This window comes from Artibeus jamaicensis, unplaced genomic scaffold, assembly GCF_021234435.1.
Source record: "Artibeus jamaicensis isolate MK-2021 breed Jamaican fruit bat unplaced genomic scaffold, CSHL_Jam_final contig_76, whole genome shotgun sequence".
Lineage (NCBI taxonomy): Eukaryota > Metazoa > Chordata > Mammalia > Chiroptera > Phyllostomidae > Artibeus > Artibeus jamaicensis.
In genome coordinates, this window is record NW_026521954.1 from 72,162 (window position 1) to 97,280 (window position 25,119).

General features: G+C 36.4%; 1 protein-coding gene across 5 annotated transcripts; it reads left to right on the top strand.

Annotated features, from left to right (window-relative positions):
• Positions 1-870: 870 nt before the first annotated feature.
• GNPDA2 (glucosamine-6-phosphate deaminase 2) lies at positions 871-23,681 on the top strand. Of its 5 annotated transcripts, none has more exons than XM_037151665.2 (8): positions 871-1,004; positions 3,591-3,732; positions 7,555-7,656; positions 8,704-8,886; positions 14,297-14,481; positions 15,838-16,012; positions 22,785-22,886; positions 23,046-23,681. In XM_037151665.2, exons 2-7 carry the CDS (start codon positions 3,609-3,611, stop codon positions 22,859-22,861), a joined length of 846 nt encoding a protein of 281 aa, XP_037007560.1. In that variant the 5' UTR covers positions 871-1,004; positions 3,591-3,608; the 3' UTR covers positions 22,862-22,886; positions 23,046-23,681. The 5 variants fall into 5 exon arrangements, with proteins under 5 accessions (XP_037007560.1, XP_037007558.1, XP_037007559.1 ...); XM_037151663.2 differs by having other exon boundaries at positions 3,594-3,732; XM_053672432.1 differs by lacking the exon at positions 871-1,004 and adding an exon at positions 1,395-1,492.
• The last annotated feature ends 1,438 nt before the right edge of the window (positions 23,682-25,119 follow it).

The window sequence follows — 25,119 nt, forward strand, 5'->3', positions numbered from 1 at the left end:
AAACTTTTCTAATACCAGTTTATAAGAAAATTTGCTCTTCGAAGTTATATCATTGAGAATGGAGCATCCTATTCTTGGCTAAAGAGTGCAAGCAAGGGGTGTCATTTGACCCAGTGAAGCTGGATTTACAACCCAGGTACAGAACGTCAGATGAAGAATTTGGAGACGCTACATTACACATTCTCCTTCACTTTCTAGTGTCCAAGGAAACAGGACCTCGAGATCGTCTGTCACTCTATGCTAATGACAGACTGTATGGTTCCTAACGGGGCATAGGGAAGCCACACAACCCTCTTTCGGAGTGATTGCTGCTTCCGCCGCTTCCCTAGCCCTGCTTCCTTTTTCCCCCCTCCTGAATAAAGATCTGATTCTATTTCCTCTACTACATTTTCAGACTCATTCAGCATAAGGCCTTAAAAATCTCATTAAAATCTCTTTCTGGGTTTACTTTTACTGAGCCACTCCAAGGTTTCCCATTGTAAATATGTTTGCCTTCAGCAGCACTTAATAAACTTAGCTTTAATGAGCTTGTTAATGAAAAGCTCTTAGCCATAGTTGTGCTTGCAAAGTAGAGGACACCCAATTGCTTCGGTCTAAGACAGACGAATCCCTATTGAGCAATAACCAAAGAATGGTTTTGAATGAGCACTGTCAGTAAGCTCGACGTTCTAAATCTCACAAACCCAAACAATCTATCGCAATTCAACCTCTGAGAGAGAAAAAGAAAGGAGGGGCAGGGGAATAGAGGCCAGGGGGAGACTCCCACGCTGAAAGTGATTGCCCCCTGCGCAGAACCCTAAAGGTCTCTACACCATCCATCCCAAGCGAGCGGGAGCTTGCGCATGCGCACCGCGCGCAGGCCTCGGCACCTTCCCTTCCTCTCGTTTTGCATCCGGGTCTTAGGGTTCGCGCTCCAGTTGCGGTCCCGGGCCGATCGGGGGCTGCTAAGTGCTGGCCATTCTGGTTGTTCGAGCGTCAGAAGAGCGGGTGGGACAGAAGAGCGGGTGAGTCCAGGGATATTGGCCAAGAAGGAGAGTCGGGCGGTAAGACCCGGCTGGTCCCTGTCCCCACGGCTGCGCTTGGTACCGAGAGAGGGAGGCGGACCCCGGGGTCGTTGGGGAGTCCGGGGACCCGCGAGGCGCGCGGGGACGGGGCGGAGGAGGAAGGACGACCAGCATCAAACTTGGCTGGTCCTCCAGGTCACACTTTGGGCTCAGGGAAGGGGCTTCCGTCTGGCGCCTACTCTTTGGCGGCTTTCCTCTGACACTTGTCAAAAATTCTTAAATCATCTTCACTTGGTTGTCTCTGGAGTTTCTGGAGTGTCTGGGCCCGGCAACCGCGCAGTGTAAGTGGGTCTGCAGCCCCAGACTCTTCTCTTTTTTTCTTTTTGGCAGAAACCACACCCTTCTCTGCTGCCCAGGGCACCTCCTTGGGAGCGGGCACCCCGCCCCGCTGGTGCTCTGCTTGGTCCGGGCTTCTGGGACCTTTTCAGGTTAGCTATTGTGTGATGTAGGGAAGAAGCCCGCAGCAGCGACCCTGGAAGTCTAGATTCTAGCATAGATCCTACGCTGCCCGTGAAACCCAAGTCGTGTAGAAGTTCCCACCCAGCTCTAAAGTTCTGAGATTTGTGTTCAGCAGCCCTTTCTTCAAAAATGAATCAGCACCTGGGGAAGATGAAGGAAGGTGTGGTGCTGTGTCACTTTTTCAGAGCTCTCTGGTTGTGATGCCAGAAAATGGCCCAGGGCTATAGAAGTTTGGATCTCTGAGGACTGGCAGAAACACATTTCCTAATTTGCATGCACAACTCTGGCAAAACCTTTCTGCTTTTCTCTGGGTGAATTGATTCATTTTGGACTCCAGACAGTTTAAAAAATAGACAAAACTTGCCTGTACCTGATCTGACTTACTTGAACCTCTTTCCAATGCAGCCATCTAGTGCGGTGTGGGGTTCTTTTCCAAATTTAACCCGTTAGAAAGAATCAGATATGCTATTTGTAAAAATGGGGATTCCTGGAACCCCATTTCAGAAATGGGGTTCAGTGAGAGTGACCTGGGAATCTATGTTTTAAATAAGCAAACGCTATTTACCTCTTGTTACTGTGCCAGAGTTCCAGATGTTAGTGATCATAATTTTTGTTGTTATGCCAGAAGCCTAAATTGTTATGTTCCCAAGGACCTTGTTTAGGTTCTGTATATTCATTGTAATGTGACCTGCCCCTGTGGATTTAAAGAAGTTGACTTCTTATTCCATGTAAAGCGTGTGGGTACAGAATTCAGGACTTCTGCTGCTAAAGCAGTTTCTGAAAGGATTGGTTGGGTGACAAATCCATGTAAATATAAAACCAAATTAAATCTGGGATTATAGAAATAGAAAACTTGAGAATTAAAATGTGGAAATTATGGTTACAGTGTAAATGTTACAAATCTTGGCAATACAAAAATGATACATCTTACAGAAATCAGGATGTAAGAAAGTGTAACAATGCAATTTTTCCTTTCATTATACTAGGTCAATCCACATTGTCTAAAATGGAAGCATATAGTTTTTAAATGACTCTGCTCTTTTAATATTTGTATAATTTCTGTTAACTGTACAGTACTCTTTTAGGAACTGAAATTGCTTTTTGTGAAGAAATTTTTCCCAAAGATCAGCAGTTTCTTAGTTCACTTTGTTTTTCTTTTATTGAATGCAGGGAAAATTTAGTGCTATGATATCTATTAAAAATAGTATGTCAAAAATCAATATAATTTTATTAAGCAATGTCATCTCAATAAATCTAATTAAAAAATTTTTAATCATCTCAAATAAAAGTATTTTTAAACACTCAAAAATAGCATGTATAGTATGATCCCATTATTAAAAATTATTTCTATACATTCTGTTTACTTGTGTGCATCAGATATCTGCAAGATGTAAGCCTAATAATAATAGAATTACTTATGAGTCATAGGATTTGGGTTGATTTTTTGAACTTTTTTCTACCTTTCTACATTGATTGAAAAAGTTTTAAAGTCCAAATATCATTTTTATAAAAACATTATTTAATAAAGGGAAGTTTGATTTTTATATTATTTATAGGGAGAATTCTGGATGTTAGTAAATAACCAAAAAGTTGCTGAGTAATCATTACACCATTAACTTGCAATCAAGAAATGAGTACTGCCTTGTTTGCCTTTAGGTTTGTTTTATGTTGATTCATACAGTATCCTTGTAGAGACAATGTAGTGTCTTTATTTATCTAAATTTTCCTTGATAAGAATTCTGGCTTCATCACTTAGTAACTGTGTAAATTGTGTGAGTCTCTGTCCTCATCCAAAACTGGGCATTATATTTACTTTTGCAGATTGTTGTTAGGATTATTATATGTACTAAAATGACCCAGAAACCAAGGTCTGTTTAAAAGAGAACAGCTATTACTACTGTTATCAAAGCACATGAATACAAATACATGTATTTGTATTCGTGTGTGTCTTTCTTAAGTAATGTCTGTTTTTAATTCATCAGGCTGTTACACTTCTATTTAAGTGTCTGTAAGTTATTTCAAGGGTTCTGCAGTGGAATTTTCTCAGGTTTGAACTTCTTGTTCTAGAAGCTGTGCATCACCGTAATGAGGCTTGTAATTCTCGATAACTATGACTTGGCTAGTGAATGGGCAGCCAAATACATCTGTAATCGCATCATCCAGTTCAAACCTGGACAGGACAGATACTTCACCCTGGGTTTACCAACAGGTAATGCACCTTTCCCCCCATTTTAGATATTTGAAGTTATGGGATTGAAGGATTTCCATTAATAAAATGTTTCTCATTTATTTCTTATCATATCACTGATTGAATGTATTAGTATATAAAGCCAGAAATCTATCTACCTACCTATCTATTTATCTATCATCTGTCTATCTAGCATCTATATTTTGTAACTATATTTTGTTTAAATTCTGTCTCACCTCCCACTCCAAAATACAGAAGGAAATCCCCTAACTTAAGTGATGGTCATAGTATTTTTGTACCTTTTGCTTGTAGTTTTTGTTTGTTTTAGGGATGTCACTTTCACTGTTCATAAAATTTCTATTAGATTATCCTTCCTATTAACCACAAAGAGGTACCTAGAGTATGTGCCGTTGCCTGTTACTTTCACCTTAGCTGCTTCATATTGTCGTATTAGCCCTTTGCTGTTTCTGTTTATTTTCTTTATTTTATAGAAGTAGTCTAAGTGAAAATTACAGATTGGTATGTTTTCATGACAATAAATATAAGCATTCATTACATATTTCATTGAATTTAGTTCTCTGTCAAGTTTTTTCTTAGAAAAATAACCAAGTAGCGTCATTGACACTGTGGCACTTTATTTGATATTGTAGACTCCCACAGGAACAGTAGTGGACCTGGAATCAGAGCTGCTACTTGCTTTCTGCAAGGCATTTGTTCTACATTCCTGGTCCTCAATTTCTTTACCTCCTGGAAAGATAAGGACAACAACAGCTTACAGTCTGTTCTGAGCATAGATAAGAGTGCATGTGCAAGTCCCTTGTATACTACAAATACTATATAAATTTAAAGTTCCCATAAATGTGTTTTATTTAAACAGTACTTTCTCCTCCTGTTCTCCCCATTCCCAACACATGCCAACCACGTAAAATGTACAATCATAATATTTTTTGCACTTGCATAATTTTTATGAAAGCTAATCTTTAGTTTATGAAGTTGACTTTTTTTGTCTGTTTGTTGTTTTACTTTTGTTTTTTGGTCCAGTGCAGTAGATCTTGATGAGAATGGCAAATGGCAGAGGGGCACTTTATACAACCGTACACCCCATTGCTGGGCCTTCCCAGCAACCACAGTTCTGATATGTGAGCTCCGGTGGTTGAACCATGGCTTTCTTATCAGTTTGCATACTGTAGACCTGTGCTACATTCAGGCCACCTAACTTAGTCACTCTGGCTTAAGTATGATGTAGAAATAAACCGTAATTTGAGTGTGAGGGCAGACAGGCTTCAGAGTCATAACTGCCAACAGTGCTAAACATTTTTTGTGTATTTAGATATACAACTTTTGCTTTGTTTTGGCTAGTATTGCTGCCTAGTAATGTGCCTGACAAAAATGTATCTCTGGAAAACCATCGGTGGTGTTTTCCTGCTTTTCTCCTTCATGGACCATTGGCCATTGACAGTGTTAATCATACCTCCTATTCTCCGTGCTTTCGAAATGTGAGCACACGTTTCTGTAATTGCAAGTATCACGCTCTATTGTAATTACCCTCCAACCAAGCACGATTTCCGAGATATATCTGCTCAGTGTATTTATTGAAGTGATTTTAACAAGCTTGACATTAAAGGGCCTGAGTGCTATAGGCCTGGCCTACTTCCCTGACTTATTCCCACTGTTCCCCTGAACTGAATCATGACAGGAAAATTAGCCTGCTTTTAGTTTAAAGAATAGGCCTGAATTTGCTGGCTTTACTTTAACTCATGTTGCTAGTGTGTTATATAATGAAAACTATATGAGCTCTGGAACCAAACAAACTATTGGATCTCTGGCTTCACCGCCATGTGATATTTAGCAGATTCTTGAATCTTTTTTGACCCAATTCTTTTATCTTCATAATGGGAAAGATAATGCCAACTTCCCAAGGTTTTGGGGTGTACATGAGCTAATAATGTATGAAAACATTAGTATTGTATCTAGCACATGGAAGGCATACAAAGGCTGTCTTTGAACCTCCTCCCCCATTTCTTTCTGTTCTCCACTGCACCTTACCTTCTCTTGGACTATTGGAACTCCGCTCCTTCAAGACTTAGTTGAAATGTCATCTTCTTTGATCCTTCCACCAACAAGCAAGACCAAGTTTTCTTGGATTCGTTACAAGTTCTCTGGACTTCTTATAGGTTATTTTTAATAGTTTTCCTGTGTTAAAGTTACTCTGTGCTTGCCGCCCCATCTTTTGAGTTCTCCTAGGATAGAAACAGTCTTAATCTTTATTTTATCAGAATTATAGTAAGCTCTTGCTAAATATTAATTTTTACTGAGTATTGCAAAGTAAATATTTAAATGAATTTTTAAAATTGGTACACCCTGTGCCATATCTTCTGGTTTTTTTTCTTTAGCCACTTTGATTTAAAAGTGGGAAAATGCATGTTTTTTTTTTTGTTTTCACTACTGTGAAAATTTCTCACTTTTTAATTTATATATCCTTAAATTAAGAGGGATTTCCATAGACATAGTTATAGAAAGATAGACCCAGCATACTTACGCTTTTAGAGGAAAGAGGGAAAAGCATATTTATCCATTTTTTAGCCATTTTTCATGTTAGTGGGCTGAGGTTCTTTGAGAAGGAATCATAAAATTTGACAACATAAATTTTAAATTATTAATTGCATTTTAAAGCAATGTGTATGCCTAACTTTAAGAAAATCTATTAGTCTTTTGTTCTCTGAATCTGTCCATATGATATTTATTATTTACAGCCACATCTATTATTCTCAAATGAGAGGCTGTCCTTTTACTATAGAATTTGTTTCTATGTGTATATATGTACATATATACATATACACACATGTGTGTATATATATATATATATTTATATGTATAAACATATACACTTTATTTTTTGCCAGAGACTGTTTAGTTCTGCCTACCACTTAAGTAGACATTTTGTGCACAGGTACTTTGTTTTGCAATGATGGGTGGACGAGGAATCGACACTCTAACCCAGAATTGAAAGACCAGGGCACTTGCTGTTAGAATGCAGCCAATCCCACCTTCCAGTTTGTAACTAGATGAAAAAGTATAGTGTATTCAGAAAATAAAGGGAGGCCATTCTCAAGTGGCTAAATTGACTTAAGTTTATTGTACCATATCATGAAGGATTTAAACAAATTCTTTTAATTTTATAGACCATATAAAGAATTATATTTATAAAACAATAAAATTAGGGACTCAGATGAAGTACCCAAAGTCAAGATCCCGTTTCCTGGAAGTCATTTTACATATGCATTCTGCTGATACATGCTGAAGATAACACATAACAAATGAGGAACGGGAAGTCCAGTTAAAAACTTGAAGGCTGTTTCCTTACTCAATCCTTGCCAGTTTCAGAGTCAATTTTGAAAGTAGGTAGGGACAGTATTTAATTTTGGCTTTGATTATCCTTTTGATTTGGATACATAGTCAACACTTGATCCATTCATATATCCTTTAGACTACAAATCCTCTAAATTTTTTTCTCAAGAGGTAGATTTTTTTTAAATGCAAATGTTTTAAAAGTCTCTAATCTTGGAATATATATACTAATTCCAAATACCTGACAACTCAAGAATAATTTTCTGAACTATAATTTCTATTGACAGATTTCCAACTTTATCAGCACATTCTAGTTTAATAAAATATCTGAAGAGATACCTTCAAAAGAGACTAATTAATTATATATGTGTTAATTGAGTACATATTTAGATACTAAGAATTGTTTGCCTATTATAGTAGAGATATAGGATTAAAATGTAAACTTTTAAGTTAAATTTATGTTATGTTAGAAAATATAACTTTTATCTGTTTTAGGTAGTACACCATTAGGATGTTATAAAAAACTAATAGAATATCACAAAAATGGAGACCTTTCTTTTAAATATGTGAAGACCTTTAACATGGATGAGTATGTAGGTAAGCTATGTTTTTAAATATATTATTTGGATATATTATATATATTATTTTTAAGTAAAGTGAATATATTTTGAGAATATTTCATGTAATTTGCAGTTATGTTTTCAATATAATATGAATATACTTCTAGAGTATAATATATAGTTTATGATGAGGTTGGGGATTTACTATAAAAAGTCTGTATTTTTGCAATAATAGCACAACATAATAGAATGATATAGGACTAAGAATCAGAAGGTCTGTATCCATCTTGATCTCTGAAATTTACTAATCTCATAACTTTTACCTAATCTGTTCACATTTCTTATTCTTTTAAAATATTTTCCTGAAGGCAAAGTTAAGAACAGTCTTCTTGTGAGGAATAAAGTAATATATCAATATAAAAGTAATTAGCAAAATAAAGATTTTTGTAAGTTTAAGGCTATTATATTTGTAGCTTTAAATTTTTTATAATTTATTGATTGTTAACTTGCTTAACTTGAAAGATCTGTGATGCACATAAACAGTGCTAACATTTACATATAATAAAACATGTTTATTGGTAGCCTAAGTGATAGCCAAGAACTCTTGTGATTCAATATATTTTGTAGGCACATAGGAAGAATATAGGAGGAACATGGACCATCATTTTAGTTGTGTGGTTAATTTACATTAAGTTTAACACATCAGTTCCATTGGTTAAAATTTTGCATGTTTGACAAATGGAATCTAGTGACTAAATGCACATGAATTAGACTTTGGTGTTTGAGTTCCAGCCCCTCTATGAGTTATGTAACTGTAAGAAAGCTGTTTACCTTTTCTGTGCTTCTATTGTAAACCTGTAAAATAGGAATGACGATATTTTTATAGACGTACAAGTTGAGTTAGCATACATGTACAGTGCTTAAAATTATGCCTGGCATATATTCCACATAAAAATGCTTTTATGTTGAATGTGGTGTAGAAAGATTATATATTTTAAATAGCATTGAAAGCTTAATCAGAAAAGTACATTTTAGATTTATTTCTGAAAATAATTACACTTATATTTACTAACTTTATATTTAGGACTTCCCAGAAATCATCCGGAAAGCTACCATTCTTATATGTGGAATAACTTTTTTAAGCATGTTGATATAGATCCTAATAATGCTCATATCCTTGATGGAAATGCTGCAGACTTACAAGCAGAATGTGATGCATTTGAGAAGAAAATAAAAGAAGCTGGGGGAATTGATCTCTTTGTTGGAGGTATGTATGACATTTTGTCGTTAGTCTTATTAATACTTGCTTAAGGTGCTGTGAATAAAAAAAAATCTCACCATTGCTTAGTGTGAAGAACACCTGTGTCTTCTATAACACACATTTGCTCAGCTTCTGATTTCTATTTTACCTTATTTTCATCAAAAAATAATCTTATGTTTGAGAAACAGATCCCGATTCCTGAGTTTCTCTTCCTAAACGATAGTCTTATTCTGTTCTTTTTTAACACCAACCCAGCCTCTTGTCCTGTAAGGGGGTTAAATTTCTAAAAGTCACATGTGGAACAAGTGGATTTTAGCATTTCTCTACTAGTCACTTAATTTGCTCTATCTCACTAAGAAATTAGGTAAGAAAGATGTAAGATTTTATTATCAGCAGCCTTTGGTTAATATTAAGCAGTGTGATTATCTTCATAATCTACCAAAGTTATCAAATGCTGAACTGCCTAATTCCACTAGAAACTTATGTGTGGAGATGTCTGAGTGTGTATAACTACCACCGAAAATAGGTGAAGAGTTTCTTCCTTCGTGATAACAACCTAGTTTTCTGTCATCAGTTTGAAGCATTTGAGACAGCTGATTTGTTACCAACAAAATAGTGTCTTAACATCAGAATAACATCAACTACACGGAAACTAAAATAGTTTTTTGGCAGATTCTTTAGTATTCAACTAAACATACTGAAGCTCAAAATTAACATTAAGTTCTTTGGATGTATCTTATAATTAACTTATTAGAAGACTGCTGAAAATTACATGAATTAGCTCTTCACTGGAACTGTATGAGGTTAATTTATGGTTGAGGTGGCCAACTATGGTTGAGTCAGTTGGTTGCCCTTGGGAAAAATTGGGTTTTCCAGTCAAACATAAATTTTCATCCTGTTTTGGCCACTTGTTATTTGTATAACTTTGGGAAGTTAATTGAGGTTCAGTGTAATGAAGTCATTTGTAAAGCAGGATTAATGTTAACCATTCCAAAATGTGTGAGCACTAACTGTGTTAAAATGTATAAAATGCCTTGCGCAGTGGTTGGTATGTAGTGGGTATTCTATTCAGTGTTCCTTCAGTCTTTTCTCTCTGAACTGTAGATGCTGAAATAATTGTTCCTTAATTCACTACGTTTCTTGCTTTTAAACTGAATAACCCACCTATAAAGGTATCTGGCAAGATTAAAGTTCTCTCTTTAAGGGAAGTTTTATCTCTGCCCAGCAGAACCACTATCAGTTACTTTCTCGTGTAGATAGAATGATTTTTATTTGAGCAAGAGTCCAACTTACACTATTTTGCTTTTCAAAATAGAAAAGTTATTTGCATTTTAAATAAAATTTGCTCATATTACCTCAGGATTCCTGGAAAACATTTGCACTTCACTTTTGTCCATCTGGCTCAATTCTGAGATAATTACTATTTGCACTTGCAAATATCAAGGCTAAGGAAGTAGATACTTGAAAATGTTTAAGGAGTGCACTTCCCCTGTGTTCTTTAGATTTTTTAAATTCTGTACCAAAATCTAGTAAAATTACTGCTATACAGTATACCTAAACTGTTTACTTTAGTTATATCATGAAGTATTTTCTCTTAACTGTTATACAAAAAAAGATTGTAGTTATTTTTTCATTATAAAAAATGGCTACATGAAAAAATTTTTTTACTTCATTGAACACTTTTTTCCTATTATTTTATTGACTTTACAGAAGGATCCATATGTCAAATCCTTTAGGGACTCCATGTCAGGAAGCAGAACTTACTGGGGAAAAAACTGATAACTCTAACTCTACTTTATCCTTTCGCCTGCTTGCCAGAAAGCATCCATAGATTAACATAATATTTAAGGCTGAATCTAATCTCCCTTGTCAGAGATTTCCAGTAGAGCTTTCTTCTCTCCTCAGAGCTTTAAGTCACTTCTCATTTCCTTTTCGCTAACCTTTTCTGGTTCATTTTCTCACTATAAGTCACCTTACTTCTCCCGTGAGTAAGTAGTGTATAGATTATAATTATCATTCACTTTTACTACAAAAAAGAACTATACCTTCTTTTTTTAACCAATTTTTATCTTAAGCGTTCTGTAGTTTTTGTCCCCCCCTCCCCCGCCAAAAAAAGAAAAAAAACCCTTAACAACAGGATTTCCTTGCCTCTGCTATTAGCATCTTCACTGCAGTCATGTGATGGTCTAGGGTCCCACAGTTTGCATTTACCATTCGAAGGACACAGTTGCTCTGTGTATACAGAACGAATGGTTAGTTTATTTCATTTTCTTTAAACTTTGACCTGTTTGGTACCCTATTATTGGATGTGTACTCATGAAAGAATCTCATTTGATTCTTTGCCTTTGTTGATCTAGGTTTCTCATCATTGGAATTTTAAGATGAGGCTTGGTATCTGGGTCTTACCACTTACCCTTCTTTTGTTCCAGGATTTGGTTAATAAAAACACTAAGAACTGAGCCAAATGGGATCAAAATCTCAGCTTTATTAAAGGTAAAGTTGGATTAGAGATTGCAGGTTGTGCTCCAGGCCAAAGTGGGGAGTTTAAGATGTTTAAGCCACAGTGCTCACTGTGGGAGAACACAGCAGCAGCCCCCTTCCTTCAGGAGGAAGGGGAAGGGGAAGGGCACTCCCAAAGGGTCTCACTCTTCCTCTGATGAGGGAGGTGCTGAGATGGAAGTGTATCACGCTCTCCCTGACCCCGTGCGGCAATAAAGTACATAGACATGGAATTTTATAAGTAGCACTCTAAAGGCATTGTTAACTTTATTATAAGACAATTTGTTTTTAAAAAGAGAAAATAAAAGAAGACAGTAAGGAAAACTTTAACACATTCCTTTGGATACATGATTAGAATGTATTACTTCCCTTGGTTTGCAAGTAGCCTTAAAGGACTAATGGGGTCAAAGTTGAGTTAATCGGAATGATTGTTGGGTGAGAAGAGTTGAATGAAACCAAGTCTTTGGGAGAACAAGAACCGGGGAGCCTCAGATCTCTGAAGCAGGGACGACTCATCCTCCCTTTCCCGCATTGCTGTCATCAGCTGCCTCAGCTCCGGATGCCTGTCTTCCTTCAGTAACCCTCACTAAGTTTCAGAATCCCCAGAAAGAAATTCTGATTATTTCAGGTGGGGACAACTACTTACCCTAGACCACAGTCATTCTGCCTGAGAGACACGCAGGTATTAGGACTGCTCTAGCCCCTGTTCTGAGGGGAGCAGAGCAGGGCAGAAGCAGCAGGGAGAAACTATGAGCATATTCAAGGACAGCAGCCATCCATTCATTTATTCAGCCATTATTTAGGGAGGACCTCCTGTGTGTCATGTGTTGAGCTAAATGGTAAGGATACAGTGATGAAGAAGATCAAGTTTTACTCTTGTGAAGTTCACAGTGTACCCCACAAACTATAAGGGACACAAGAAAAACATACAGGGTATGGCAAAAGTAGGTTTACAGTTGTGGGAATGTGAAACAGATTGCTCTTGTATTATTATTTATTGTTGTATTATTTGCCATGCAAACATCTGCAAATCTACTTTTGTCCCACCCTGCATAATCCAGACCTGAGGTTTTAGAGGTGTTTCATAAAGGTTCTGATATCCTAGTTTTGACGTAGACCGAATAAGAATTAGTCTTGCTTTTAGATTTCATGATTATTTTTTTTAAAGTTTTATAAAGCCTTGTAAACCACTATGAACATTTGAAAACTGTCATTTTATACCAGAAAGCTCAACTTTTGATCGTTATTAAAGGAATACATGGACCCTTCTCCACTAAGAACTAGTGCTGTTCACTCGGATGTGACCCAAATCACCAGGGAGACCGCTAGTGTTGGTCTGGACGACTTCCTGTTTCCCCCAGAATTTCCAGTTTCCTGGCTCCATCCTTTCCTCTTTATACACGCATGGAGAAATATAAATATTTGGGCAGAAGTATATTTAAGAGGTGAAACAAGATAGTTTTACAAATCTAGAAAGATACATATTTATTATTTAAAACATGTTTTCACAAGCAGATATATACTTAATAATGGAAACAGCCCATATGTATTAGCCACTCGTAGGTCTGGCTTTATCTCTCCACATTAAAAACTCCTAGGTTGTTGTGCTTTGGTAGTAGTATATCTGCTTCCTAAGGTTTTCATTTCTTCTTTCTTCCTTTAAAACCAGGTTACTCTTTGTCATGTTTTACCTTGTCACCTGGGAATAATTTGTCAGAACTGTGTATTAAAGAGTCAGTAAAATACAGTATCATTAAAGTAAATATGCAAATTATAAATGTAACTGAATTTTTGACTCAGAGATCTGGCGGGTGTATTTTTTATTGAGATCGCCAGAAATCCAACTAGTTAATAGGGTACATGTAAATGGAACTTGATTTATTGTGTTGTAGACAGAGTGTTGATTTTATAAAAAGGTATACCTGCATTATCCTTCAGATAAAGAATGTCTCCTAGAACATTAGAGCTGACAGATCTCCTTGAAGCAGTATTTTCAAACTGTATGTCACCCACTATTAAGTCATGAAATCAATATAGTCAGTCACATGCAGTATTTCCTTCTTGTATGTTTTGAATGTAAGCCAAGCTACATTCAAATGAATGTAATCCAGAGTAGCTTGTATGGCTCCTAGCAAGGCTGTTGTTCCATGTAGTTCTTGTTTTAATGATATTTATGTGTGTATGGGTGTGTACATGTACTCGATTGAAGCCTCAGATGTGTTTCTTATAAGAGCTTACAGTAACCAAAAGTTTGAAGAAAACTGCTGCCCTAGGAAATATCTTGTCCAGTCTAGACACTTTTATAAGTGAGGAAACTGTACTACAGGGAGGAGGAGGAGGAGGAGGAGGAGGAGTTAATTGTCCTGTCTAGACTAGAACCAAGCAAGTTAAAGTGTGAGAAAAAAAAAAGAGACCACTGGGTCGGCATCAGAAAATTTAGATTTCAGTTGTTTCAGTAGTTACTGCATTGCTAACTTTATCCTTGTCATACATTATCTCTATCCAAGTCATACATTATCCTTGAGCAGCAGTCTTTCCTTTTGAGTTTAAAAAGGTTGGGGGCAGTAAGAGAAATAGATAAGCCTAACCTGTCTCACAAGATTGTTAAATATATCTGCTGTTGAGGTGATACATGTGAAGATGCTTTATAAATGTAAAGTATTCTAACATAAGGACATACTTAATTTTACTGCTAATGGAATCATGCCAGCTCAATGCTAAGCATATAAAAAACATTGAAGTACTTGTTGAAGCAAATACATATAGGAACAGATATGTTAATACAGCATTGGAAATTCAGCTATCGAATAAACAAGGTAAGCATGATTATAACTGTTCCTTTGTTTTTAAAGACATGTTGAACTTCAAAAGCCTTATTTACTTATCTACATGTGTATGTGTGTATTTCTTTTGCAAGGAATTGGTCCAGATGGTCATATTGCTTTCAATGAACCAGGATCCAGTTTAGTATCAAGAACAAGATTAAAGACTCTAGCGATGGACACCATTTTGGCAAATGCTAAATATTTTGATGGAGATTTATCGAAGGTGCCAACTATGGCTCTAACAGTTGGTGTGGGGACAGTGATGGATGCTAGAGAAGTAAGAATTAACATTTTTTCCTTTGATATTAATAGCTGTTGGAGGAATTGTGGTGCCTAATAAGTTATATTTTGGTTGCATCCTCTTCACATTTTAAATTGTCTAGCTTTCAGTAACTTCTTTTTTTTATTGCCATGTTTAGAATTCAGCTAAGTTAAGTCTTTTGAGCTATAAACTAAGAGTTAGGCACTACCTCTTTTGGGGTACTCCTCCCCTTGCCTACTCCTGCTTTACAATTTGAGGCCCTAAAATCACCCTGATTATATTTATCTGTTTTTAAGTGAATATTCTTGTAAAGAACTGTGCGTTGCAGTGATGCAGTGGTAGATGATACTCAGCTACTTTTGGAGGCTCAGGATAAGTTAGTGTTGTGCGCTCCTGACTGTATGGGGACATTGGTTTCCAGCAGGAAAAGAACTCCTCTAGGACTGGATCTGTTCTAAATTTAGTACATTTTTAAAAAGGCAAGATCTCTGAACAGTATACCCTAATTTTTAAATTTTTAAGTGGGCTATCATTTTCTTCCCTGAAAATAGCAGGACAGTCAACTCATGGGTATAAGTGGTTAAATTATAGGGAAACCCTAAACTCCTTTGTTTCTGGCAGCCAGATGGGCAGTTTCAGAGGACAATTACAGACAAGAGAATGATTAACATGTAACTCATCATGACGCAAATATGTCTAGATTTGAACTTACCAATGGAACTGTCACTCACAATGTAGTTTTTCATGTAAAGTTCATTAATATATGAAAAACCTTTAAAGACCGAAATTTATTTTGTAAATGAGTTGAAAAACAGATTTAGAACAATCTAATTTCTCAAATATGAAACTGAAAGTTTTACAAATATTTCTTTAAATTTAACAATATTTAAATTATAATGTAGCTCTTATGCTGATTCTTAAAATGAACAGAGAATAACTCAAATGTTGTTTTTTTTTTCATGGGTTAGTTTTTTCCAACAAAATTACATGAGGCCATTTATGTCACAGTGTTCACTCCCAGCATGATTATAAAGAAAACCATTTTGGCAGAGCTGTTCACGGGCTTTGTCATTTTCCCAAGGGCTCAGTGCATTGATATTTTTGTAGCATTCTTTTGAAACAAGTAGGTCATCATATTTAAGGATTTTCTTATCTTCAATTGTAGGGCTTAATGTGCACAGGTTTTTATTTGCCTATTACCTTAAAGAACAGAAGTAAATAAATACCTTGCACTTTGAAGAAATATGGAGCTATTTATTGTTATTTTACCCTTACAAGAATATTGGTGCTAAAGTCGTTTTAAAGCAGACAGAGGATCTCCATCATTTAGAATGTTTTAAGAATTAACAAGTGACGTTGATGATTTTTCAGGTAATGATCCTCATAACAGGCGCACACAAGGCGTTTGCCCTCTACAAAGCAATAGAAGAAGGAGTCAGCCACATGTGGACTGTGTCAGCTTTCCAGCAGCATCCACGAACTATTTTTGTGTGTGATGAGGATGCTACCTTAGAATTAAGAGTTAAAACTGTGAAATACTTTAAAGGTGAGCATTGAAATTTCAAAAGCAGAATGTGAGAATGTTCCCTTATAGATGACAGTTAAAACTGAACACGCTTCTGGAGTTATATCCTACACTGTGGCCTATTAAAAACTGGCAGTGTGCTGACATACTGGCCAGTTATTTCAAGGATAGAAATGGTATTCAAGGAATACCTGACGTCATATAAGAGCTTTCAGATAATTTCCTGTTTGCTTGCATTAAGAGAACCTCTTGATCTGTATTTTCAGTAGATAAAATTTGTCCTGAAATCCAAAATTTAGTAAGATTTTATATCTGTCCCACCTCTCTTCTGGGCTATATTTAGAGTGTAATCAGTGGATAAGATGGGTTGCCCTGTATCTCATTTAGTCTTCACAATTTCCAACAAATTAGTCCCACATATTAAAGTTACAACCGTTAAGTGTCAGACTGTGTGGTGTCATCTCGACAAGCAAGCGGGAGTTTGCATAGACTTCCGTGCGCGTATTTTCTTCTTGCTTCTTCCTGCAGTCAGTCAGTCTGTTTCGGTAATTCTTAAACCTCACCATACCGGGCTATATATACAAAAGCACCTACGCGTGATATAATGGGTAATTTAGGATATTTTTAAGGAGGATTTTGAGTATGACACTCAAGTTAGAAACCATTTCCTGCTTGAGTCAATTCCTTATATACACACACCTAAACAAGCTGTATAAATAGGTACTCTCTATAAAGCACCTGTATTTATATAGCTGATATAAAAATATTATGTAATTGCCATATATGTAGGTAAGTAATCCATAAAGTATGTTGCATGTGAATATAAATTTTTAATTTTTACTCCAGTAACTAGGTATTTACTTAATGTGTATTAATAAAATTATACTGAACCAGTCAAACCTGTATTTCTTGGATATCAGGGTTAAAGAAGTTACCATATTTCATTCTCTTAGACATATTTTCTTGCACTTTTTCACAGTTTTTGTTGTCAAATACAGTTGTCTCCATTTTCCCCCACCATCATTTTCTTTTACTTTTATCTTGTTTAAAGTTGGGATGTTTTTAAAATTGGTGGCCTATCCTAGTTTATCTGGTAGCACTTTTTTCTTAGTGGTACATAAAATAAAATAATGGCATGTCTAAAACTTTCAGTACTTCATGAAATATAGTACAAACCTTAAAATTATAAGTCAATTTAAAGGATACCAGTAACTCGTAGTTCATCCGAATGTGTGAGTAGGGCGCAACTCCAAACGCGGACACAGATGCAAGTTTGGCGAACGGTTAAAGTAGTCTAGTTTGTAAAACAGAATTGTGATCATCTGTACGTAGTTTTGTATTTGCACTTATGTGTTGTGTTTTCCTGTGTTACACAATATTCGTCAAAAGTATTTTTTACGAAACGAGTGTGCATTAAATTGTGTACCCAAAGCCACACAGCTTATGTGTGGGTGAGCCGAGCGAGATCAGTCTTGCCTCAAGTCTGGGATTTGTCCGCTGTTACAGCGCCTTGTAGACGAGTGAACTCTGGATACGGCACGATCCAAATTATACTGCTTCCAGAAAGGCATAGGCATATGTTAAAGAAAATGTGAAACAGAAGGGCGGTAGATGATTATATGTATTTAGTTCTTCCAGTTCACCTGCCCAGATTCTAGCTTCTCTGAAACATTTTGAAGCGTACAGCCAGCTGGTCGTGAGGGGAGTGCCGCATTGCTTTTTTGGCGGCGCTGGATTCTCCCTTGGAGCCGCATGTGTTTTTGAAGAGGTGCAGGGCATCAGGTTCTGTCGGGACGCCTCTCTTAACATGGGGAAAAACGGAACTGAGATATTGTTTGGGGGCTCATATAGATCTCATCTTACAATAAAGTATTTTCATATAGGTAGAATAACTTGCTATAAAGTGCATTTATAATATTATAAATCTATATAAAAATCTGTTATTAATATAGTTTTTATATTTGCCGTACCTTATTTGGGTTAATATATCACCTCACTATGTACACCTCCTAGAGTTACCATCTATAATCCAAATTCCATTCCCATCACTACCATTTCTTCTGCCATCACTAAAAAGTACAACAGGAATTTAAAGGGTTTTGCTTATTTTGTAGGTTAAACTCCATTTAAAACAAAATCATCAGTAAATGGAAGTTTATTTTAACATACACCTTTTGAAAGATAAAGGTATCACAGGAAAACAGTTTAATACTTGTTTTTGCTTTTTTAAATAAAACTTATATTTTATGTGCTTTATATATTTTTAAGATGAACACTTTTTGTTGTTGTTATTGCTGTTGCACCCTTTTTAGGCCCTGCTCCAACTTCCTGACAATGGTTAAATGTGTTTACAATAAGCCCAAACCATAAAATTGACATTTAAAGTCTATGATATTTAACTTTTCTTCTTCTGGCAACATGTCAGGAAGTCTGTACATTTTTTAATACTCGTTAGGAGAATTTTACTTATTTACTACTTAAGTAGCAGTTATTTATTTAATCAAATTCTTGTGTAGAAAGTTACCAATTTTTACCTTAAGTCATAGTAAATTCTTGACTTATTATCCAAATATCAAGTAATAACATTTTTTAAATTTCTAGTTGGGAAGCAGCCTTATCTTATGTATAAAAGATATCCGCAGTGTATAGTTTTAAAAAAAAGAAAATTTCATAAAGGAGTTGAATTTTTAATGTTTATACTGATGTTTTAAGTTGTGTTTTAAGGCATTAATATATTCTTTTCCATGATCAAAGCTGTAAGAAATGGTAGATGAATTGTATCAAGAATGATCCTTAAAAGATGATCCGCTAGGAAAAAAGACATTTTCTGCACCACATGGTTGAAATTACCACTGTCTTTGTTGTGCCCTCTGTTCTTGGTTCTCTCCAGTCTCCTTTCTCCTGCTCTTTATATACTGGTTGTGGAAATGGATTAAACATCTCAATTAAATACTGTTTTATCTGGAGATATCATCTGGTAAATCTTTCTCACTAGCAGGTATTTCCTTTGCACTATAAAACATTACCTTTTGATGTGTATTTTTGGAAAATGTAAATAATGTTTTCCAGTTAGTTACATCAGCCAAGAAACATGGGTGAAAGTATTTTCAAGTACATTGTCTAACACAGGGTTAATCAAATGTATAAGAATTATCCTTGCCTGAAAGTGGTTGATATTCTTCTTAAAAAGTTGACTCATTCATTAAGTGATTTGAGAAAATACAATGTAGTATATTGCATTAAGATGAAAGTTTCGCAAAGGTAAGGACTTTGTTTACTACATTGTTTCAGCATCTGGAAGTGTACCTGGTACACTGGAGGTGCTTGATTGATGTGTGGGTGGTGGGATTAGACCACAGCACTAGGAGACCCTACCAGTGTAAGTGCTTTATTATGTAAGTCACACAATGAAGTCCAAAGGATACTGAATGAAGGAGGGAATTACCGCCAGGCATGGAAGAAAACTCTAGTTGACCTGCTGGTATTGAGAGCCCTGGAAGAAGGGTATGTGATGTAAGGATATGAGCTAATATAGTAGCAGAAAAAGTGACTGTTAATAGAACAGAGAACATTAATTTGTGTTAATAAAATGGACTAGATTAAAAGGGAATGTATAGATTAAGAGCAACAAGACAAACCGGGGTTGACTTGTTAGTGATTCTTCACCTTTCTTAGGACATGGACCACTTTGAAAATCTGGTGAAGAGACTGTCCTCAGAAAAAGCACATATAGGAGTGCTCACGCATGCACATACATCATGCAGATAAGTTTATAGATGAATGTGGGAGAACTGAGGACTGCTTGAACCTTTTCTAGGATTCCAGGTTGACTGATGCTGTGCTTGATTTTCGTCAGATGGATGGCTTTTGTCACCAGAGGTGGTTCAGTACTGGCTACTTTTTCCTGCATTCTAAGTTTAACTTGTTATTTTTAAATATGGAGTGTTTAACGTTTTTTTTAACAATGATGATACCATAGGTTTTGTCTTTTTTTAACCTTGAAAATTCCAATATTAGAATGTAGGCCATGGGAAAAATGGCTCGTTTAGTTTAAAACTAGCCTCCATGAAGAACACAAAGAACGTTCACTTAGAGTGCTTGTGGATTCGTTCTGTTCTGGCTTCCCTCAGAACTCTTACCTTTGAACATCCAAGAGCTGATTTCATCCCTATAAGGGTATAAAATTAACTGTAGCAGCCTTTATAGCACCAAAAGGATATGGGAAGGAGGTTTTATCAACCCTGAGAAAAAGTTTTACATACTGAGAAGTCAGTGATTTTAAATCCAGCCTCAGGGATACCTTTGCATAAAACAGTCTAATGAATGAAACAGTCATAGGTTTGTCTACATATTCATGGATTCTTATCACAGGCTTTTTGTCTTCAAAGCACTAGTAAGCATTTGGGGTCAGAGTTGTATTACATTATAGGAACTGTCACTATGGAAACATTCAAGTATTAGATACTATGCTATTTAAGACATGTATAAACCAAACATGTTTTGAATTTTTGAGCTGAGATTGGTCATTTTATAAATAAGTCCAGATAGGTAAATGGCTGCCATGTATCTGAGGCAGAGGCTGAACCAATGAAATGCCTTTTATGCTTAGTTTAGAATTTGTACAAAATCCTTTTATTTCCTGGGTTAGTTGTTGCTCCAGGTTTTGCAGTTTTTAAACTTTTCCCATTACTCACTTTAACCTTTTGACCCTTCTTCGTTCCTTCCAGCTTCATGGAAGGCTTAACATGTGCCCCTCCAAAGCTCTGCGTCCAAGACTGTACATTTACCTTGATGCTTAGCCATCCTTTCCTTAAGGTCTAGCCATTCTGTCAGCAGTGCCCTTGACCTTTCCTGTCCTGCCTCTAGGACCATGAACTACAGAATCTCTATCTCCTGTCTGTTTCTACTGCTGTCTTTTTAGCACTGTATGTTTTAGATTGATTTTAAATTTAAAAAAGCTACCAGATACTACCATCTCACTAAATCTTCACAGATTTTTTAAAATAAATGTTCATTGAGCTACTGTGTGCAGTGACCTTTATAAACCCTGGACTTAGAGCAGTGAATATAAGGCCCTGGACCTTCGTTTCTAGTTGGAATGTGGTAGAAAATATTATCTAAGAATGAAAGTTGCTTTTAAGAGCATAAAGTGGCACTAATATTTTCAGGTGACGTGTGGGCTAAGACCTAATATATAAAGAGGAGAGAGTTGTGCTTTGCTTAGGGAGAAGAGCATCCCATGCTGAGTCAAACAGCAACTGTAAAGATCCTGCACTGGAGCCAAGCTTAGCTTTCCTGGGGTAACAGCAGCAAACCTGGGGTGCAGTTCAGCCTAAAGGTGGGTAAGTGAGAGGACATGAGATTATTTTTTAAACCTAAATGATTTCCTAAGTAACCAGAACAATTGGAGAATTTTAATCAGGGAAATGGTGCAACCCAGTGTCTGTTTTAGTAGGACTAGGTGCCTGCGGTGGTGGGGAGGGGTGGGGGTTACATCTGTAGTGCCCAGCGGGTCTCGCTGCTGAATTATAAAAGAGAAGAGAGAAAATAAACAGTGGATTGTAGTTGGCTGACTGACTCATTGAAGGGTAACAGGATTTTCAAAGATAGGTTTGGAAGGGAACAGATGGGTCTGGACCTTGTTGAATTTAAGGTGCTGATTAGTTAAGACAGTGGAGTAGGCTGTTGAGCGATTAGCACTCTCACTTTCAGATCTAATGAGTTTTCTTTTCTCTCCTTTTAAGACTCTTAGCTTCTGGTTTTTCTCCTACTACATGAACACTTAAGTGTTCTTTGCATGTTCCTGTCTTTGCTTATTTCTCATAGGTGCTCCTCACAGTTTAGATTTTAGGGTACTTCTACAGCTTTCCTGACAAGGACTACTTCTAATACAACACTTATTAACTAAGTGTGCTGTCTTCCCAATCCAGTCATCCCATTTCCTGAGAAAATTACTTGAGTCCATTTCCCCAGCCTCTGTTCTGGACATTCTGACACATTTAACTCATTTCTTTGACTCTCAAAATAGAAAATCTTTAGTTCATTAATTGGGACAGTCTTTTTGTTTCCTTCAAAGAAATACAGTATATATGTATTAAGACATTAGTAACTGGAAGATATTTCCCCAGAAGCTTTAATAAGAACAATTTAAAGCATACCAGTTATAAGAAATTCAAATCTACATGGAAATCAGCAGTTAGTGTAGGTTCTCTTCTGTTTTGTTTAGTAGACCTCCCTCCATGTGGTTTGTAATCAATCTCTATTGTATATACAGGCCCAAACAGTGGGAAAGCACTTGCCAGATGGATGGGTGCAATGACTTTTGGAGAACTAAAGCTATCCCAATGTTAGTGGGCATTTGATCCTGCCCAAGAAGTCCATGGAGACGTTTGCTGTACACCAAAAGGCCCTTAATTTTTGGTTCTGAGACATCCATGAAGACACTTGGACCATGCCAAAAAACGGTCCTTCAGAGTATTTTTTATGTATCAGTTCTGTAAACCAAAAGTGTAAACCTTTGGGCTACTTAAACCCAGGGATGTTTTCTAAGCATGGACATTTTTGATAGGGCCAAATTTCAAGGAGCATTTGGTGTGGCCCAAGTGTCTCCGTGGATGTGTTCGATGAGACTAAATGTGCTGCAAGCCCATCCTAGTGGAAGGAGAGTTCTAAGTGTTTCATTGGAGTCTGTCTGGTAGAGGAAGTGACTGGGGATCCAACTCAACCCTTACACATGTAATTAAAGTGTATTAACCGAGTCCATGTTAAACTGTGTTATTTTGTCTTACCAAAGCCCTGAAGACAAGAACTGCTCCTACTCCTACTTATTCCCAAAGGACCTGTACACACTCTGGAACTACAGATTCATAAATAATTGAAAATTGGTATTTACTAGGTATTTAAAACTAAACATTCTGAAATATTTCTATTTACATTAAAAAAACAATTTTGCATCATGTGGGAACCTACATTCTTACACATCTTTTGTTTTCTAAAGTATATGAGATACAGTTCAAAATCTCCAATACAACAGAACTGTGCTTTTCTCTTCAAGGTCTAATGCATGTGCACAATAAACTTGTGGATCCACTGCACAGTATGAAAGGAGGAGACTGAAAGCAACTGGAGCCAAATTCCACTTGAATGAACAGAACACTTTTATAATAGATGGATTTGCAGCTATGCAATATGATAAAACATGGGGAATTTTTGAAGACTCATTTTTGAAGCCCAATATATATATATTAAACATTCCATATTTAGAATGTGTCCATTTTATAGTATGATTTAGGAGTAGCTGGCTCTCATAATTAATCAGCTGTTAATCTTAAGGTACAGACACCACATACTCACTGTAAACAGCAAAGAAATGAAATGTCTACCTGTTTAAAAATCTCAAAAGTCTTTTTAAAGGTGAAGAGCCTGTTACATTCATACTTCTCCAGTGGTATTGTTAGATTAGTTCTTTTAATCACATGAAGATACACTGTCATTGCAAACCTTTACCAGTACTTTTGAAACGCTCTGTATTTTCCTGTGCATCACACAAGCTTTCTGCACGTGGTTGCCTTAAGTCATTTTCCGGCAGTAGTATCTGGACATCAAAAGTCCTGCTACGTGTTGTAGGTACAGTTTGAGGAGATGACAGTGCCTAAAAATACGTATGTGACCTGACAAGTATGAATGAGGGCATGGTTTTTGTGCGCCTGTTTTTACACCTGTGCTCTTGTTTTTATTTAATGACTTGGGTTCTTGCTTTTAATATAAGTATTTTGGCCACTATGAGCTTTATACCTAGCAACACACTTAAAGAAATTCTTTTGAAGAAAATTTTCTGATTATTGTTAAACTTCATAAATGATTACCTTTATTCCTTACATACATCTCTAAAAGGATAATATAATGAAGTATATATAAAAGTAATTATTGTAAACTATTTCACTTTGTCATAAGAACTTGAATCATTAAAAATAAAGGATATTGTTTTCTATCTTTAATTCCAATAAAGCTTATAATAAACAAATATATCTAAACTTTATTTCCAGACATGAAACTGAATATATGCATCTGAGGTATTCTGACAATTAGTAGTGGCTGTTGAGCCTGCATTTAATAACTTTAATTGTTGCCATCATGCAAACAGGAGATTTAAATTTAGACAATGATTCTGCCTAAAATTCCTTAGTCTTGCTCCTTGAGAGTAAAAACAACACTCCCCTTTTCTCTGAATGTTTTGCATGTTATAAAGCCTATTTAGTAGGAAGCAGCATTACTTATGTACCTCCTTAATTAACTGCATTTGTGACTGAAATGTATTTATAGTTAAGTTCCTTAAAATACTTAAATAGCAAATAAATTAAAAGTTAAATAAAAATAAGTAAAACTATTAGGGTAAAACAATATATACCAGTTTAATTCCAGATAATGAAGGTGTAACAGCCTTAAGTGTTATAAATGGTTTTTAAATGACTAGTCAGTCAGAATCATCCTCAAGTCACACTTGGCAATAAAGTACTGGTTACTGAAAACTACCCTAACTATCTTAGAAGGTTAAGCAACAACAGTGAAAAAGCTGAAGACACCGGTTTGGGTGCATGGCTCACCAGTTACTACTGTGCTTTAAATGTGTTCGCTGAGACACAGTCTTCCTGCTTCACGGCCCCTGATGGGAGGAGAGCAGTTTCGGTCCCTGTACTCCTTACTCCAGCTCCTCAGTAAATGGCTTTCTGGCCACTCTCACTCCCCAAGTTAGGAGCTAAGCTGCTGTGAAGGAAAGACTGAGAAACCATTGGAGGCGTTTTCGCAAGAGGCAGTAAAATAGGGTAGCTAGGAACCGGAGTTTGGAGAAGGAAGCCAGTTTGAACCCCAGCTCCGTGAGAAACTGGTGTCGGACAGTACAAAGTCCCAGTTTCTTCCCCACGAAGTGGGTCTGTGACGGCACCCGCACCTTGACCGTGGCGTAGTTTAAGGGAGGGAGGGCGCTCAGAGCTCAACACAGTTGCTATCACCATAAACGGGGGCCACTCTAACATTCACATCCTAGTTTATAGTTTTAATGTTTGCAAGTTTCTTAGAAACATAAAGTCCTCTGGGGAATGCACTTAGAAGGCATACAACCTTAAATCATG

Bases quoted from the DNA above. Each gene is read 5' to 3' on its own strand.
- GNPDA2 (XM_037151665.2), top strand. From the start codon at position 3,609: ATGAGGCTTGTAATTCTCGATAACTATGACTTGGCTAGTGAATGGGCA. The intron at 3,733-7,554 runs GTAATGCACCTT...TATCTGTTTTAG, and splicing joins CACCCTGGGTTTACCAACAG to GTAGTACACCATTAGGATGT. The intron at 7,657-8,703 runs GTAAGCTATGTT...CTTTATATTTAG, and splicing joins TAACATGGATGAGTATGTAG to GACTTCCCAGAAATCATCCG.